The sequence below is a fragment of the Salvia hispanica genome, chromosome 5 (genome assembly GCF_029641045.1).
Source record: "Salvia hispanica isolate PSC_SH4W2 chromosome 5, Shi_PSC_v1, whole genome shotgun sequence".
NCBI lineage: Eukaryota > Viridiplantae > Streptophyta > Magnoliopsida > Lamiales > Lamiaceae > Salvia > Salvia hispanica.
The window spans coordinates 35395085-35412468 of NC_142696.1; the positions used below are offsets into that span (position 1 = coordinate 35395085).

Consider the following 17384-nt stretch of genomic DNA (forward strand, 5'->3'; position numbering starts at 1 on the left):
ATATGAATATTAGGTTGGTGGTAGCTCTTATTCATTTGTCTTTTCTGGACGTGGTATGGGTGGTAGCAGCTATACGGGAAGTAGGCGATGCGGGAATACTATTAGGGTATGCAACCAGTTTTTTTTTTCCGGCTAAATGCATGCATATCGGTTGTATATTCCATGCTATTTTGTTGTATTTTGTTGATGATTTTTATCGATTTGGCTATTTTCTAATATATATTTATACATTATTTTTATTGACATGTGTTCGTGATTGATCTTTTGTAGTATAGATCTAAAAGTGATTTAAATGATATGTGATTTGTGTGCAATTTTTTGTTTATAAACTTATTTGGTTATATGAGTTCAGAACTTGAAATAATAATATTGTTTCTCATTCGATATATGTGTTTTTTTTTTCTTTGTTTAATTTTTTATTTTTTAATAATTATTTTTTATTTTATATATTTATGATTTCAGATTTCATACAATAATATTTTTATGAATTTATAAAATTATTTTACAATATAAAATAAGTTTAAATAAAAAAAAATGGGTCGTGCCTATCACGTGGATGATATTAGTTTTGGTTAAAGTAAAAGTTTTAAAAAGTGAAAAGTACTTATAACAATATTATATTTATGTCCAAGGACATTGGTGATAATTTTAAAAGGAATATGGATCGTGAATGTATTATTATTAATGATTGTGAAGGGACTGAAAAATGTAATTCTCTCCAATCTCCATCAAAATTAAAGGTTCTCTCGTTGCAATTCACCATCATCATCCTTCGTTAAGTAAACCCATTCCAGTGGGATTCATTCCTTGACCAAAACAAGAGGGGTACACATGCCCATTTGTCTTGTACTACTATAAATTACCCTAATTTATAATGCATATTTCATATTTTTATTATCAACCACGATTTTCAAAATAAAAGAAATCGCAAGAATAAAAAACGCAACCAGCTGCTAGCACACAGTCCCCATCCAATGACTGTCTACGTGCTAGCCAGCCACCCCAAGTTCATGAGATCAAGAGCAATATATACAGCTTCTTCAACTTTTGAGATAAAAAAAATGGTCACTATTACAGGCATCCCACGAATGTAACTGGAAAAGGTCGATAATGGCAGGTCTCATAACTTCAATCTGAGGCACCAGGAAGTAACTTGGTGCTAGTCGTACCAAATTTCCTACTTGCCGAAGAAATAACTCTCGATGGAGATATAACTTCAGCAAAGGATAGGTTATAAGAATCCGTACCTAGGCGGCTTTGCAGCCACCCTTTGCTTCCGGAGAAGCCATCAGTCACAATCCAGGTATTCTTGAACCCAAGTTTCGTCAAGGTTTTAGCAACTGTTTTAGCCGACTCACAGTACCTGATATATGTTGCACACGAGAGTGAAAAATGAGAAAATTTTAGCTTCGCATAGGCACAAGCAAGACACAGTGTAATCCATGTGCTTGTACTTAGTGGGTTTTTGGCTAAGCTGATAAGATGTTTCAAGGTTTATAAGATGAAGTGTTTCAAGAGAAAAAAAGTTATCAATGTGTTTAAATAGTCGTACGTGTTAAAATGCCAAACACCCTCAAAGTGTTAAAAGCTTATAAGTTCAGCCAAACACCCAAGCCTTAACGGAAGTCAAAATGCCAACTGAAAACAGAGGAGAACTCACGAGTCCAATATCACAATGTTGGAACCTTTATTGATCTTCTTAAGATAAGAGATCTTCAGTGCCACCAACTCAGCTTCTACTTTCTTCACATTCCTGACAAGACTTCTGACCTTATTGGGTAGTTCTTCTAATCTGAAAAAGTCAACAGTGATACATATTCTGTTATAGGTCAAATGCCTCACAAAGCCGTCTAAAGGACTCAAGTACTGGAAAATGCAGTGCAGACTCATTGTGTATTGTGTGCTTGTCCACGTCCCTCATTTTGACGTCAGACTTTATGTATTAAATAATCTACATTTCTAGATTACCTTCCTTATTATTTGAGTGTTAGTTGATTTTCAGATGACTAATGACCAACAGACTCCCCGACACTAATCGAAAAACTTTTGACCCTTAATGGACACCTATATCTGCTGAGAGAGAACAGTACAGGTTTGTGGGTACAGAACTAATAAACCTTTGTCTCGGCTGATTGAAAATGCAGTACCCACCCTGCTCGGCTGATTGTGGGTACAGAACAGTACAGGTTTGTGGGTACAGAACTAGTAAACCTTTGTCTCGGCTGATTGAAAATGCAGTACCCACCCTGCTCCCTTTCAATCAAGAGGAAAGAGTATAGAATGGATAACTATTTATTCGGTCCAGAACTATGACCCCCCTCCCCAGCAGGTTACTAAATCTTTTGCATTGGAGATCATTCTTAGCTAGTAAAAGAAAACAGATGAGAATAAGGAGTCTCTACTACAAGTCTGGGCATGTCTGAGTTTCTGTACAAAGATAGTAGCACTAATAATGCAGAATGGTAATAACAAAGACTGCTCTTACGGGATTGATATCAAATTGTTTTTAGCACTGGAGGGAAGACGAGGAACCCCAGCCTTGTTTTTATCCTTCTCTGAACGTATATCAACCAAAATGTAGTTCTTTGCGGACATCAGATCCAAGGTTTGAGCAGGAGAAAGGAAACCTAGAGAGTAGTATCAAATACCAAAATGAAAGACACTGATTAAGTATATAAAAATAAGAAAATAAAAAATAAGATAAATTCTACTTTTGAGCCATGTTTTAATCTCTTGCATTACACTTTATGGATATTCGATTCTGACGTTGTTTTCTAGCAATAACTGTCATGATTATGTAAAGAATGTCATCAGAATATCATGCAAATTTGGTAAGCATTAAACATTTTGAATTTGATACTGTTACAAGTCTCAAGTAGAATCATGTCACAACTTAAATGTTGAAGAAACGATGCAACTGCTAATTTAAAGTGTGCATAAATTCTAGAGCTACTGAAAACATCATCAGATTATCAAATTATCTAGTGAGCCATGAGAAAATAAACATAGCACAAATAGGTTTTGAAAATGCACAGGCACTTCTGCATTGTCAGATGATATTTTAGTATAGCAGAATTCTAACTAAAGTATAGGCAACCTACCCTGGTAGCCCCGAAGGTTAAAGGAAATGGCAGAGAGGACAGGAGGGAGTAAGAAATATGCGATGACTAATGCACCACCAGTTGCCAAAATTACAACAGGTTCTGCTGCTGATATGGTTTGAACAGTGGAAGTGGCAATCGGTTTGGCCTCATCAATCACCTTTGTAGTTTGCTGAGCTGCATCAGCAACTGTCTGCACATAAATGGTGAGTACTGAGCATGCATTGCTAGTAAATGAGAAGTACTGAGGCATATATTATAATATATGAGTATAGCTGACAGAACTCCCATGACTTTTTGGCAAAGCAAAATATGTAGGTCAGTAGGTGTACAATCTATGTTAGGTTTTTAAAAAAAATCACCAAAATATTAGTCCTGAATAATACTCAATTGCTCAAGAGATTGCCCGAAATTAAAGTCTTTGGTCGTGGACTTTTACTTTCTTGATTCAATACTCAATTTGTTTTCCAAGACAAATATATGAGGCTAATATTCTTGATTAAACACAAAATGTGAAATAATTTAACAAGTTAAACAATATTCTACATTACTAAACTAAAATTGATAAAACCAATAACATTCGGTCCCCAAGGAAACATAGGGAATTCATTTACCTCCCCCCTCCCCTCAAATTTATGTAATCATCCGTCCTAATCCAGTATTTTGCCCCTCATTGGATGAAAACAAACTTAAAGAGTAATATTTGTCATAGTTAGATACATAAGCCTCTAGTTTTATAAAAAACCTTTGGATGGGATGTTGTGCATGGTAATATGATTTATCTGGCAGAGCGAACCACAGATAATTCTCAACATGCAATGATGCTATAAGATAACAAAATATTAAAGAAATGATTTGTTAGTTATTTTATGTAATTCAATCTTGCATGATTTGTACTTAAGACAAATGAAACACCTTAGCTGCAGTCATGACTGGTTCAGTGTCGAAGCCTGAACTCTGCATAGCTTCTTGAGCTTTCTTAGTAGCCTCTGAGACCACTGGAGAAGCTATCTTCACAGCCTGTTCTCCAGCTTGCTTTAATATAGGAACCGCTGCATCCAAGCCAGGCTTCACTGCCCCAAACAATTCCCCTGCGCCGCTCAACAAACTCCCGCCCACTTCTCCAATTTTATCAATTGCAGACTCCACCTGAGCAGATGATTAATAAGATCGCAATGCTTTAGTTTCCCTCCTCAAAAATAAACAACCATATTAAACTAAAAAAGAAGCCAAAATCCTCTAAGCATATCCCCAAATCTTTTTAAAATTTCCTCTATTGTCACACAAGTAATTCAATTTGCAGAGTAAATTCAGCAAACTATAAGTCAATGTTAGGAATTGGAGCAGAATGACTTTCAGAATTTGTAGATAATACTCAGAAAACTAATATAAACACACGCAAAATCCAAATTTATCACCTCAAAATACTTAAAGAAGAAAATTGAGCAAATTGAGCAAACAAATAAGCAATGCTAGAAATCCGGAGCCAAACGAATTTCAGAATTTGAGTTAACACTCAGAAACTAACACAGCAGGAGAAAAACTCCACATTAATATCCAAATGTGTGCGAGATCGTAGATTTAGAACTTAATGGAAGCAGCGATCAAAATATCAATACTGATTACCTGAGTGAGAGAAGAAACAATTTGCTCCTTGGGGAGAATTTCAGCTCTGGAGGCATCAGGAGCCGCAAAGAGAGCAAAGAGAGGCAAAACAGCAGCGGGTGGGACGGAGAGTGAGGCCGGTGCCAATTGATGCGGCCTCGAAGATGATATCTTGAGTTTGGAGGGAACAGAGACGGTCTTGGGAGGCGGAGAGGAGAGTGGCGGCGAAGGTGGCAGAGAGGGCGGACGCGCGGTGGAAGTAACTCTGAGAGCCATCACCTTCTTCAGCCACCACTCTCTCACTGCTATTTTTTTGGTTTGGTTGGTGTGAGTTTGTTAAGAGCAGTGAGTGTGAGTGATAAGAGATGGGAATTTTGTCGACGGAATTTCAGCCGTTGGGTGCATTGTTTTGCTTCATTCAACCACTTGATGACACGTGGATATTAGATCATGCTATCTTTAATCACTCATTCACTCGACTGCTAATCCAAATTCAACTGTTTTTTGAGATCATATTAACCCCAAACTCAATTCATTAATGAGCTCCATTCTCATTTACAATATGGCCCCGCGTTATCTCTACTTACTAGTTACTAGTTACAATTATTATTGTATTCATAATAAAAGCTATCCGCAACCCTAATTTTTTGAGGACAAAGACTAGATATTGAGGCTCAGATAATCAGCCAAATAAAGAGTTAAAACCATGAGACTAATGAAAAACACTCCAAAATAGCGAACATTTATTCATTCATAATCATTGTTGAGCTTGGATAAAATTTACAGTATATTATTACTCTTGTCCCATCATAAGCGCCTTCTTTTCTTCTTTTAGGACATCCCACCTTAGCCACCTAAAATGAATCATTCCTTTTTTAGCAAAATACTACTAACACAATTGTTCTCTCTTATGTTTTGATTATGATGGGACAAATGGAGTAGTTTTTATGTTCCGAAAATTCTTCACCACTTTTAACATTCATGTACACAAAACATTGCATTAGATATTTGTCTTCTAAATGCGACAGCCTGTACGAATAATCTCATTATAAAATAAGAATCCTTAAATGGCATTTACTTTGAGTAATAGAATAAAATAATAAAACCTAAGATTGACTCAAACAAGCTCAGTGCTACATAATACTCCCTATATATTACAATATGCAGTTATATTTTCTTTTATATGATCAAACTTAAAACAACACTAGCAAATCTCTCAGCAATCATCGTTGCTCTTGAACAAACATTGAGAGAAACTTATCACTAGTTTGTTGCTTCAGTTTGCCGAAGACAAAGCATACTACAACCTCATACCTTCCCCTTGATGTCAGCCTTCTTCGTCTTCTTTAGAGAATCGAACAATGAAGAACTTCCTTGGTTGCTGGATGACTTTGCGAATGGATTAGATGGGCGACTAGAACTTAGTTGATCAACCTTTGTAGCCTTCGTTGCTTCTCCAGCATTGTGCACTCCATTAGCGTTCCCTTTCCCTGTCGCCTTCAAGTCAATAGTTCTTCCTGGTGTCATAGTTTTACTTTCTTCACTCTTTCCATTTCTGTCCTTGGTAGGCTCCTCAACGTTTCGGGCCCTTGTGTTGGAAGTGGATGGAAATGTGTTGACTGGAGATGCAACTGCAGTTTCTGCTGCTCTATTGATTTCTGCAGTAAAAAACTTAGTAGATGCAACTTCTGGTTTGATAGAACCATTGAAATTGGACTTGCTGCCAGGGTGTGCAATGTTCTCCTTTTTTTCACTGAGCAACTTTTCCTGTATGTGAGAGAATTAGAAAATGAAAAGAATGGAGAAACCAACTCAAGTTCTGTTTTGGTTAGGAAGACCTTAGTTTGGAATTCAATTCTCACCTCGAGTATATTATTGAAGCGCTCAGCCAAGTTTGGTTGCTTTAATGCAGTAACAAGTTTTATGGCTGCCCTACTAGATTTTTCGAGTGATAGAAGTTTAAAAAGTTCAGTGGCTCTGACATGTTTGTCACCTGGAAAAGAAAACAAAAGATTCGTTTAACTTATAATCTCAAACAAGGAGATTATGGAAAGCAGAAATGAGTTTATCAAAATGTGCGTCCAGTTGCAGAATTACTTACTGTTGCAGCAGGATGCAATGAGCCTCAAGATGCATCTGTCAAGGGAAGTTTCAACAGTGAAAGCCTCATCGTCAAGTAAGGTGCAATCAAGACCAGAAGCTTCTCTTTCTTCTATACTTCTTTGGATCTGAATATATCCACATTGATTGATAGCTCAACATCACAGAAAGAAAACAAAGAAATAACTGAAGTTCTATTGATATCCTTGCGGAATGCATAATCAGAGATGATTTTGCAAATTTGCAAACATATTGCAAAAAACAATTGAATACTCTATAAGCATCCCATGAATGGCCAAAATGTCTGAATCAAATTTAGAAAACCCACCCTTGAGAGATGCATGTTGTTCATCATAAATTCATTCTCCAAGCTGTCTGCACCGAGGTCCGAAGCAGCAAGAGGGAATGACAGGTCTAGCAAGGTCAGCACTGGCTTGGAAGTAGACTAAAGAAGTCATGTTTGAAGATAAAAGGATTAGTACAAAGACAAATTGATATGGCAAGAGGTAAACATCGCACTAGTGAATTGCTATACCTGTGGGAAAGTTTCAGGAGACTTGCAAACAATGCAAAATAACTTGCTTGCATTCAGGCCAGCAACCCAATAATTTTCCTCGGAATTCTTTATTTTGCTGGCACTGACAGACAGTTAAAGAGTTTTACATATTTATGTTGAAAGGAATGTGTTATGAAAATACATGCAGAAAACTATTGTAGCTGTAGTACCTGAAAAGTGGCAACCAAGTACCTCCAAATTGACTTGTAAAGACTCTCAAGATACCCTGTGAATATAATAATTCTAAGAGCAACATACATAAGACCCATAGTTGTAAACAATTAGACCTGGACTGAAAGATATGCACCTTAGAGTCAAAAGAACTTAGTTGACCTTCCTCGCTGAAACCAAACCATGTTAAGGTTGACCCAGGAGTCAATGGAAGCCGTCCTCTTAAAGGTTGTGATCCATGAGAAATGTTGAAGACTCTAAATTCAAGGATCTGCAAATATGATTTACAATATTCAATCAAATGCGTTTTGCCCTACTTCAAAACACAATTGTGCTTCTTGCAGCATAATCTACTGCACAAAATCAGCCTAGGCAACCCAATTTCATTTGTTTCTACGCAAAGAATGATGTCTGGTTTTTTCTTCATCATTTTTTAACTTGGCCAGAAGAAAAGCCATATTTGGCTTGAGATGGGCTCTTTGTTTGGGCTATAGAGCAGCATGAGTCGCTTAAATATAAGCTTAAGGAGAAAAATAGTTAGCTGCTAGGCAGCCTAGGCTTGCATGCAAGGCAGAGGAGCTATCGTCTATGGATGTTTGCAAGCATATCAGAAACTCAAATGATTAGAGCTTTAGATCCAATCCAACTTTTGAGCTTGTCACATTATCCATAATTTTGCTGAAGAAAAAGGAACCTACATTCACAACTGAAACTTAGATGATTCATGATAGGTACAAATGCAACATTACATCCATGCTTCAATACTTTATCAGTTTACAGCTCAAACTTCGATTATATAATTGTGAATTGTGAATTGTGATTGGAGATTGAAAAATAATAATAAATGTTGTCAAAAATGAGATAATGCACAACATTAACTGAAGAAATTTAGTCATTAGTCAGATGAAATAATGTATCCTCTAGATTCACAGAGCACCTTTTATTGTAGGTGATGGTGAATTAAGGTGATTTATAAACAGATATATGACATCTATAAACTTTGAGAATACCTGTTCATTTGTTGGCAGAGGTGGAGATATATGTGTTACAACTGCCAGTTCATCTTTGTAGCCAGCAGCTGTAACCGCTGGTCCATCAAGAGAGAGAATGTACCTCTGACGCATAAGGTAATTAAATCAGATTGTCATAAATCCAAACCAAAAAAGGAGCAAGCCAAGGAAAACACTAAATAGTATAGTGAAATCACATGGAAAAAGAAAGAAACTGTTTGCCTAGTAATAAATCCCTTAGTAGAAGCTTGAATTTATAAAAGAACTCGACATACCTGTAAACCACCCTCGGTGAAAATACGAAGAGAATTAAGGTTGGTGATAGCAGCAACCCAACCACTTCCAAGTGCTATTGCTCTTACTTCTTCCCCCTCAAACCGCATAGACCACTAAGTTTGCATGAGGGAAATCAGAATTACACATAGATAACACATATTTTTAGTGAAAGAACTGATTAATAGATTAGTATGGCATATTTGTAATGGTAATTGCAAGAAGATATCAGCCAATACAGATAAAATATAAAGTGGGGATTACCTCACTGTTATTTGCCCAGCTACTAAAGGGACGATACATGAGTGTACTCATATTCTTATCACCTTTGCATGGATTCGCAAATACACTGCCATTCTCATTTAGAGAAGCCATTGTAAAACCAAAATAGTCAGTCATCGCAGATACACGTGGACCACTGCTGGTATCATGGAAATCTGTCTGCAGTTAAATTATGTGAACCAGTTAGTCACAGGATCATAAGCAAATCTCATTCAATTGGTAAATCAAGCAAGGTGGTCAGTCAGCATTTTCAAGTTTGATCTTTCCTCGACAAGTATGATGAAAGTACAACTCAGACAAAGCATGTTCAAGTAGTACTTGACAAGTGACTTGGTGTTTTTTATACGTCCATCATCTCTGATTGACTTCAGGTGCTCAACTAAGAAACTTGAAGAGTCGATGCAACAAAATAATGCACCAAATCTTTGGAATTAAATCCAAACCATGTTTTCTCAATTTGGGTTTGTAGTCTTTATTTTGAAAATAGAATTACATATAATATGGTTTTCAGGGAAACTGTTAAACTATTGAAGAGGATATAAATTTAGGATAACCGGATACCTCAATATGTGAATATCCTTCATGTTCCATCGTGGTTATACTCCCCAGCATATTGTAGCACAAAAAGTGCCTCTTTCCAGGGTGTGCAGGTGTAGCTCCAGGCTGAAAAGGTTCTTGCATTTTAGTTCCTGCAGTTACCATCATATTTCTGGATCCACTCTTTCCAGAGAGGTTTTCTTTATGACCGTAAAAAGCCTTCTTACGTGTTTCAACTTTAGAAACAGTTTCCAGCTCATCATTAACATCTTCCATTTCATCATCATAACTAGAGTGCTTACGGGATCTCTTTCTTCTAAGTGGCTCAAAGTCATCATAGCTATCTTCATTGAGATCACTTAAATTACCTGATGCACAAGGTTCTTCTTCTTCATCAAACAAGAGGAGGCCATTGCTGTTTTTGGAATATAAACCAGGAATATCTTCAGTCGGAGATTTCATTGTTGATGGTACAACTGATTCCCACACACCATACTTCCCCTTAACATCAATAACTGCCAATGCATTTCCCTCAGGCTTCCATGCCATGCAAGTTATGCATTCACTAAACTTTTGCCTCTCAATGTCCTGTTTCTTATCCACATCCCAAATAAGAATTTGTTTGTCTAAACCAGAAGTAGCAATATATTTCCCATTAGGCGACCATGATAAGAAGCAAATAGGCTGTAAATGATCACCACTAAGAGAAAAAAGCTTCTCAGCAGTGTCCCTGTCATACAACACCACATTATTTTTCAGACCTGGTACTGCTAACAATTCTCCATCTGGACTCCAAGCAAGTATGTTCATAACTGAGACATCTGTACCATTGTTGGGAGCAATAGCCTTAAGGACATGAAGTGTACTCCCAGATTGGAGCTCCCAGTAAATGACTGTCCCATTTGAATCAAGTGAAGTTAAGTATTCAGATTTAGGATCAAAAGCCAGGCTGGTGACAGATCCTTTATGCCCTTTAAGTACTCTTGCAATGGTTCCATCAATAGTATTGACAAGTTTGATGCCCTCATCATCACCAGCAGCAGCCAAAATTGTTCCCGACTTATTAAAAGCAACAGCACGAATTGGCAGGGTGAATCTAGTGATATTAGTTTCAAAATCTCCACCTACAGAAATACAAACAAATGCAACAGTGTTAATTGGCATCTTGATTACATATAGCCCTTAGCCAGTAAATCCACTCTCATACCAACCAAACATATATCACAATCCATAAAACTCAAGCTAATTAGCAATTGGGGACAAATGAATGTGCATAGCAGACAAATCTTTCTCACTCTTGACGATCAAGCAAAACTAACAACAGGTTCATGTCACGCAGATTAGTGAGCACAAAACAAGCCAATATCATGAGTAATGCTTTGCTAGATCACCGTAGATCCATCTCAAGTCCAGTTCATATTACTTGTGCAATGGAAAAAAAAAAGTAATTTTCTGCATACATTACAAACAATAAATATACACTATGGAACATCATATGTCAAATTCTGACTCATAAGTTTCTAACTCACTTAGATACATAGAATGTCTCAGCGTTACTAATTTGGAAATGCATACATCAAACTAAAATGTCTTCATTGTACAACGACACAAGTTCCGATTTTGAGATTTAACAGATCAAAGACGAGAATCAAGATCAAGTAGCAGCTTCTCAATTAAGCCTTTCAAAATCTAAAAGATTCCAAAGCCCCAACTTTTTCGTATACCATATACCACCACCGAAACCCAAAAATCCCAAATCCATACCAAATATTTCACACTCTGAAATCAGCAAATAACCAATTCACACACTAAAAGTAAGAAAAATACCAGGGAATTTATATAACTTGACCGAGTGGTCAAGGGAGGCAGAAGCAAGGCAGGTGGAATTAGGGCTGAGAGCCAGCGCCGTGACTCCCTCGCGGTGGTTGCGAAGAAACTTGGGGGCATTGGAAGGCGCGGAGGCGTGGTGGATGCAGATGGCGTTGTCGGAGGAGGAGGAAGTGACGATGTGGCCTGCATCGGAGGCCCAGAGAATGGAGCAGACGGAATCGTCGGCAGCTGTGTGGGCTTCTCGGAGCTTCATCGTCCGGATCTTCATTGCTTCTGTTTCTACGGTGGGTGTGAGCTGCGTAGCTTATCAGTGTGAGAAATGGAATCGGAAATGGCGGTATATAGGTTTGACAGAATTGGCGGGTTGGGATTCAGTTTTTCAAAACCATTTGGTTTTTCGCGCCAACTTTTTCAACTTGCTCGTTTCAACGAAATTACTCTATTTTTTTTAAAACCTTTTTCACTTGTTATCCACTAACACCAATTCAATTATTTTTCAATTCCACTAACACCAATTCGTTAGCAGGCGAACCATTTGTAATTGAGAAAAAAATGAAACTCATAATTTAATATTTTGAAACCTTGTGAAACTTTTTTATTAAATTTTGCTACTTAAATAGCTATTATCCTTTTCATTTAAAATAAATCCTTGCACATTTATTTTTTAGTATTTGTTAGGTTTTTATTTATCAAACTGAATAAAACCGCTAACTTATCTATTAGTATTAAAAATAATACCATTAGCCAACTTTATTTTTATTTGGTAGGCTGATTAATAAGCTCCAACATATTTCCTATTTTTGCTCAATTTTATGACTAGGTGAATTTGATAATAATAAATTCATTATTTTGGCATCGAATTACGCCCTTCATGTCTTCAAGTGTAAGAACCCAACGTTATAAAAAATTATGAATAGAGGGAGCTATTAAACAGGAAAATTGCACAAAATGAACAAAAAACTAAAGTTTGTGAATGGTGATAAAATAAAGGTAAATTCACAACCTAGCATTGTTTGACTATGGGTGGTGATAATTGATAAAATAAGGACAATTCATAGCCTAATTATTATTTTATGGTTAAATGTGATCAAATAAAGGTAATTAACGTCCCTGCATCGACTAGGTTATGAATCAGCCATACTTTATCACCATTCACAATCAACAATAGCTAGGTTGTAAATGAAATGATGTTACGTTAATTCATAACCACAAAGTTTCACAACTGTGAATTCTAGGCAGGTAGTCTCAATATGTCTAAGTTTCGTAACCACAGCATTTTCGAGCATCAATGAAATTGCAGGATAGGGGCAATTAATATGAGAGATGCTACATACAAGTTTCAGCAAAAAAAATTCCAAAAATATAAGTTCTGTGACCAAGAGAGAAGATCTCTAGAATCAAGAAACTCTTGCAGTTTCCTTACTTCAGCAGAGAAAATATCACAAAAAGATGGGATTCAACTTTCAAGTATTTACAAGACTTGGGAGGGCAAGAATGCTTATCATTCCAATGGCATGATGTGTTTGATACTGTCCTGTCAGTGGAGATATTTACCAGAGCTGAGCATTTGAGCAATTTAGGTCATTTACAGCGACGGACAATGCATCGTCCGCCACTATGGCATCGCAGACGATGGGTTAACCATCGTCCGCGCCCGATCGATCGTCCGCGGACGAAGCACGGACGATGTTCATCGTCCGTCGCATCGTCTGCCACTATGGCATCGCGGACGATGCGACGTTTTTTTGTTTTTTAATTTTATCAAATTTTCAAAACCTATATATACCTCTCACTTTTTCACTCATTTCACTCTCAAATTCACACTACATATTCTACACTTCAAACAAAATGAATTTCGGAGATTACCCAAGTCGAAATAGTCCGATGTTCGGTGGTGCACGATGGCCGGGTACAAAACCTGACGAATACTGACCATTCGACACCAACGCCCAGTACGATCCCGAGTTCAGCACGGACTCGTACGGGCTGTCAGACATGGAGTCTTCTCCAACCGCACACCCGCCGCCGCCGCACCTCGCGGCCGATCCGCAGCCGACGCCGCCGACGCGTCGGGCTCCGCCACCAAGAAGAAGCGGACCAAGGCACGAGCCTAGAAGTTGCCGCAAACGGCAGTATGTGAAGAGTTCGCCCCGGGAAGGACGAACTACGCCCCGGAAGAATCCATCGTCTTGACGAGATGTTGGATTGATGTTTTAGAGGATCCGGTGTTCGCCAACAACCAAAAGGTTACTGCGTATTGGGAGCGCATCGCCGAAAAATACAACGAGGCCAAGCCGCCGACCGCCTACAAGTGCCATAGGAAGCAGCTCCGCAAGCACTGAGATCAAATAAAGAAGCAGGTCAATCTGTTCGCAGGGAGTACGACAAGTGCGAGAGGGAGCAGGCCAGCGGCGAGAGTCTGTCGGATGTGCGCGACAAAGCGGTCCAATCGTACATGTCATTGTACGGCGACTTCAAGCACTACCAGTCCTGGGTGCTCTTGAAGGAGAAGCAGAAGTTCGTAGGTGGTATGATTCCCCAATCGACGGTGGCGAAGAAGAGGGCGTCGAAGCGCACCTTCACTGATTATACAAGCGGCGAAAGTGGCGCATCTCCAATGGACCTCAACAATCTAGTGTTCGAGGATGAGAGTTCCGGCACACCGATGTTCCGGCGTCCCCCTGGCATCAAGGCTGCCAAGGCCAAGGGCAAGGCGACCTCATCCGCCGCGGCGCCGCCTGACCTGGCCCCAAGCACGACCCCGAGCGCGACCCCGAGCAAGACTTCGGCTGCGTCACATGCCTACACGAATTTGGTGGCCTCCTCCGACTACAGGACGTTGTTGGACGCGCACAACGCCCTGATGCAGGCGACCAACCCGGCTCAAATCGAAGGCATCCAGGGGATGATCGATGGCCTCAGCCGCAGGATGGGACTACTCTAGACGAGCCGGGATTTTTTTTATATGTAGTGCGTTTTTTTTTTTAATTTCTTAGTTTGTAACCTTTTTTTTTAATTTCTTATTTTGTAACTTTTTTTTTAATTAAGTAAATATAGGAGTTGTCTTAATTGTGTTGTTTTTATTTATTTATTTTGCTTGATATATTTGTATAAATTATATAAATACAAAATAGAAGTAAAATGCTTAGGGCGGGGCTTAGGACAGGTTATAGTCCGCCCCATTGCAGGTGGAAGGGGTGGAGGATAAAATGTTGACGCGTGGCGTGCATAGGGCGGGGCTTAGGGCGTCGCTTAGTCCATCCCATTGTGGATGACTTTAGCCATCATGAAAATTCTCAAATCTAAATGAGCAATCAATCAACCAGCATCTGCAGCCTTTAGTTTCACCTAATTGTATTAGTGACTGGGAGAAGCATACCAAAAAGAGATGGAATGCCTGAAAGGGAAAACTGTATAATGTTGAATTTGAATCCATCAACCCAGGGGAATTAACTCACATAAAGACGATGCTTGAATGGAAAGACCACAAGGAACAACATCCCAGATTTCGTTACAAAATTTGCTAAGAGAGTAAAGCTACCAAAGCATGGTTAGACAATATAGGTTAGAATTTAGAAGTCAGTGTGTAGACCTGAAACAGCACATGATGCCCTTAGGAAGGGATAGGGAGGCTGCATTCACAAAATTTTAAAAAAAAAATGTCACTGAGAATCAAGCATGATTTTGCAATCATACTTCAGACAAGGAAAAACAAAACAAATAGCTCAAAAGATCTGTCCACACATTAAGATCAGTAGCTTAAAACTAATCAAAAATCATGTCTGCCAGTAGCAGCTCGGTATATTGAACATCTACTTGGTTACAAAAATATACTCCTATTATTGATGTCCCTTAGATAAACCTTTGCTAGCCATCCTCAGGGGCAGTAAGTCAGTAACTCAAAACTTCAACTGGTTACATTCAAACAGAATAAGTGGAGTATGTTTTAAGCATTGCAAAATCATAAAGGAAATGTCAGTATATGATCAAACAGGCTGGCAACAAAGATCACATATAGGCAATGTATTTGGATTATGATAAACTACTTGATGTTATAACATTACAAAATCCATGCCCACTATTCATGATCAATTGCTTTAAGGCATATTTTTCCATTCCACGATTTATGTATACTAGTGCAAAAACTAGCTAGATTCTCAGCTTAGTACAGCATAACTCTACCATAGAACGATCTAAATAAGATACAACAGTTAATGTTCCCAATAATAAGCAGAACTTAATGTTTCAAAGGCATCACATTTAGACATTTAACACAGAAAGCTAATAGGAGTAACTCTTTATGGAAACTTTAAAATTGACAAATCATTAGGTAAGAGAATGCCAAATAAAATTTCCAGAACGACAGAGAAAATATTCAACAAATATAAAATGACTACAACAATATATTCTCTCAAGTGTTCAGGTGTATGGTAAAACCAAGTTATACAACGCTGCTTACCTAGTAAAAGAATAGTGAAACTGAAACCCTTTACCCAACAAAAGTTCTCCATATTTAACATCAAGGATGAGAATTATAGCCATTAACTGTCGACTCAGGAACCACCAAAGCAGCCTTCTGCATTTCAACACTCCTCACTTCCTGAATCCCATTTTCACCATCCTCGTCATCCGATTCCAAAGTGAACTGTGAATTATCTAGCTGCATATCCCCACCATTTCCAACTCCAAGGGGCGTATACCGCATAAAATCCCGATTAATGCTATACGTCTTACAGAACACCGAGAACACCCCAGCAGCTATAGTGATTAAAAGAGCCAAGTGGCAGTTAAACTGCAGAGTAGCAATGGCACGCCCACGATGATATTCGGGATGCCCTTTGCATTTAATGGTAAAATTCCCCCTACTCCTAGCGTGCAAAGCACACCCATTAGCAATCAAGTTCGAATAAAACGAAACCCCCATTTGCAGAGTCCACATCCCCTGTAAGACTAACCCAACGCCTCGGCCCAATTTCGGATAACTCGATTTCGATCCCTTCAGCTCAAGTATGGTGGAGAATAGACACACAGCAATAGGCACTAAAATCAAGTCATAGTAGCGATTCTCAATCCCACTCGGATCCTTGTTTTGCGCGTAGAACAACAGAAATTCCTCTCCAAAGGCGAACATATAGATTACATTGAGTAACTTCGAAGGAAATCGAAATGACTCTATGATGCTCGACAAAATGCCTAAACCGGAATACAACAGAAAAAGCAAAGCGATTGCGATCACTTCCAGCTGTAAGACCACACCCGTGCTGTCTTTGGAGCTAGCGGCGTCGGAGAGAGATATCAAAGAGTTGACGATTGAAAGGATCGACACAATTGAGATCAGCAGAAACGTTACCGTGGACAGAAACGACGCCGTTGCAGGCGCAGGGCGCTGAGTTTTCGGAGGGGGAGGGTCCGAGGTGGAGATTTGTTTGAGAGAAATGGCGGCGGAGGCGAGGGATTCCAATCCGCCGATGAGGATTAAGGCGGCGCCGGCGACTGTGTAGGTGAACAGTCCCATTGTTTGACTTTTTCTTCTTGTGAAATTGATCGAGAGAGAGAAGCGCGTTGAGAAGAACCGAGAAGAGTATGAAATGTTGTGTCAGTGAATCATGATTTACCATTATACAGGGTCGGTAAATTTAATTACTGTGCGGTAGATTTTCCCAGTCGTCGGTGATTTCGATATCGGCCGTGTTCCCATCAGCAAATTAAACACTAATTATCGACCATTTATGATTGGCTGTCTTCACTGCAACTTTTAATGGTGTTGTGAATATTTGAAAAAGGCCAATTGAGGGATCACCTCATACTTTCTATGCGTACATTTCTTAATACATTACTAATAACTTGACAAGTGGATCTTATTTTATAGAAAGAAAAATTATTTTCAGAATTTATTTCCTGCACTATCTCCCTACTATA

At 38.6% G+C, this 17384-nt stretch overlaps 3 protein-coding genes across 3 annotated transcripts; all 3 read right to left on the minus strand.

The window, feature by feature from the left end:
• Positions 1 to 1011: 1011 nt before the first annotated feature.
• CAS (calcium sensing receptor) lies at positions 1012 to 5057 on the minus strand. The gene is made up of 6 exons (XM_048087834.2): positions 4728 to 5057; positions 4017 to 4250; positions 3102 to 3294; positions 2486 to 2627; positions 1661 to 1792; positions 1012 to 1363 (listed from the first exon to the last, which is right to left on the minus strand). Exons 1-6 carry the CDS (start codon positions 4980 to 4982, stop codon positions 1129 to 1131), a joined length of 1191 nt encoding a protein of 396 aa, XP_047943791.1. The 5' UTR covers positions 4983 to 5057; the 3' UTR covers positions 1012 to 1128.
• A 695-nt stretch (positions 5058 to 5752) lies between these two features.
• On the minus strand, positions 5753 to 11762 carry LOC125187362 (transducin family protein / WD-40 repeat family protein). The gene is made up of 12 exons (XM_048083942.2): positions 11463 to 11762; positions 9660 to 10759; positions 9081 to 9257; positions 8819 to 8932; positions 8544 to 8648; positions 7670 to 7804; positions 7533 to 7588; positions 7342 to 7444; positions 7135 to 7251; positions 6808 to 6934; positions 6569 to 6699; positions 5753 to 6473 (listed from the first exon to the last, which is right to left on the minus strand). Exons 1-12 carry the CDS (start codon positions 11731 to 11733, stop codon positions 6015 to 6017), a joined length of 2895 nt encoding a protein of 964 aa, XP_047939899.1. The 5' UTR covers positions 11734 to 11762; the 3' UTR covers positions 5753 to 6014.
• Positions 11763 to 15796: 4034 nt separating this feature from the next.
• Positions 15797 to 17126, minus strand: LOC125186949 (plant viral-response family protein (DUF716)). Its single transcript, XM_048083435.2, has one exon. The coding sequence runs from the start codon at positions 16978 to 16980 to the stop codon at positions 15985 to 15987; it is 996 nt and encodes a 331-aa protein (XP_047939392.1). The 5' UTR covers positions 16981 to 17126; the 3' UTR covers positions 15797 to 15984.
• Between the last annotated feature and the right edge of the window lie 258 nt (positions 17127 to 17384).

Coding starts and splice junctions, on each gene's coding strand:
- CAS (XM_048087834.2), bottom strand. CDS start 4,982: ATGGCTCTCAGAGTTACTTCCACCGCGCGTCCGCCCTCTCTGCCACCT. Junction 3,295..4,016: donor CAGTCATGACTGCAGCTAAG/GTGTTTCATTTG, acceptor ATTTATGTGCAG/ACAGTTGCTGATGCAGCTCA. Junction 1,793..2,485: donor AACAATTTGATATCAATCCC/GTAAGAGCAGTC, acceptor TGACTTTTTCAG/ATTAGAAGAACTACCCAATA.
- LOC125187362 (XM_048083942.2), bottom strand. CDS start 11,733: ATGAAGATCCGGACGATGAAGCTCCGAGAAGCCCACACAGCTGCCGAC. Junction 8,649..8,818: donor TCACCGAGGGTGGTTTACAG/GTATGTCGAGTT, acceptor CTTATGCGTCAG/AGGTACATTCTCTCTCTTGA. Junction 7,445..7,532: donor ACTTGGTTGCCACTTTTCAG/GTACTACAGCTA, acceptor ACTGTCTGTCAG/TGCCAGCAAAATAAAGAATT.
- LOC125186949 (XM_048083435.2), bottom strand. CDS start 16,980: ATGGGACTGTTCACCTACACAGTCGCCGGCGCCGCCTTAATCCTCATC.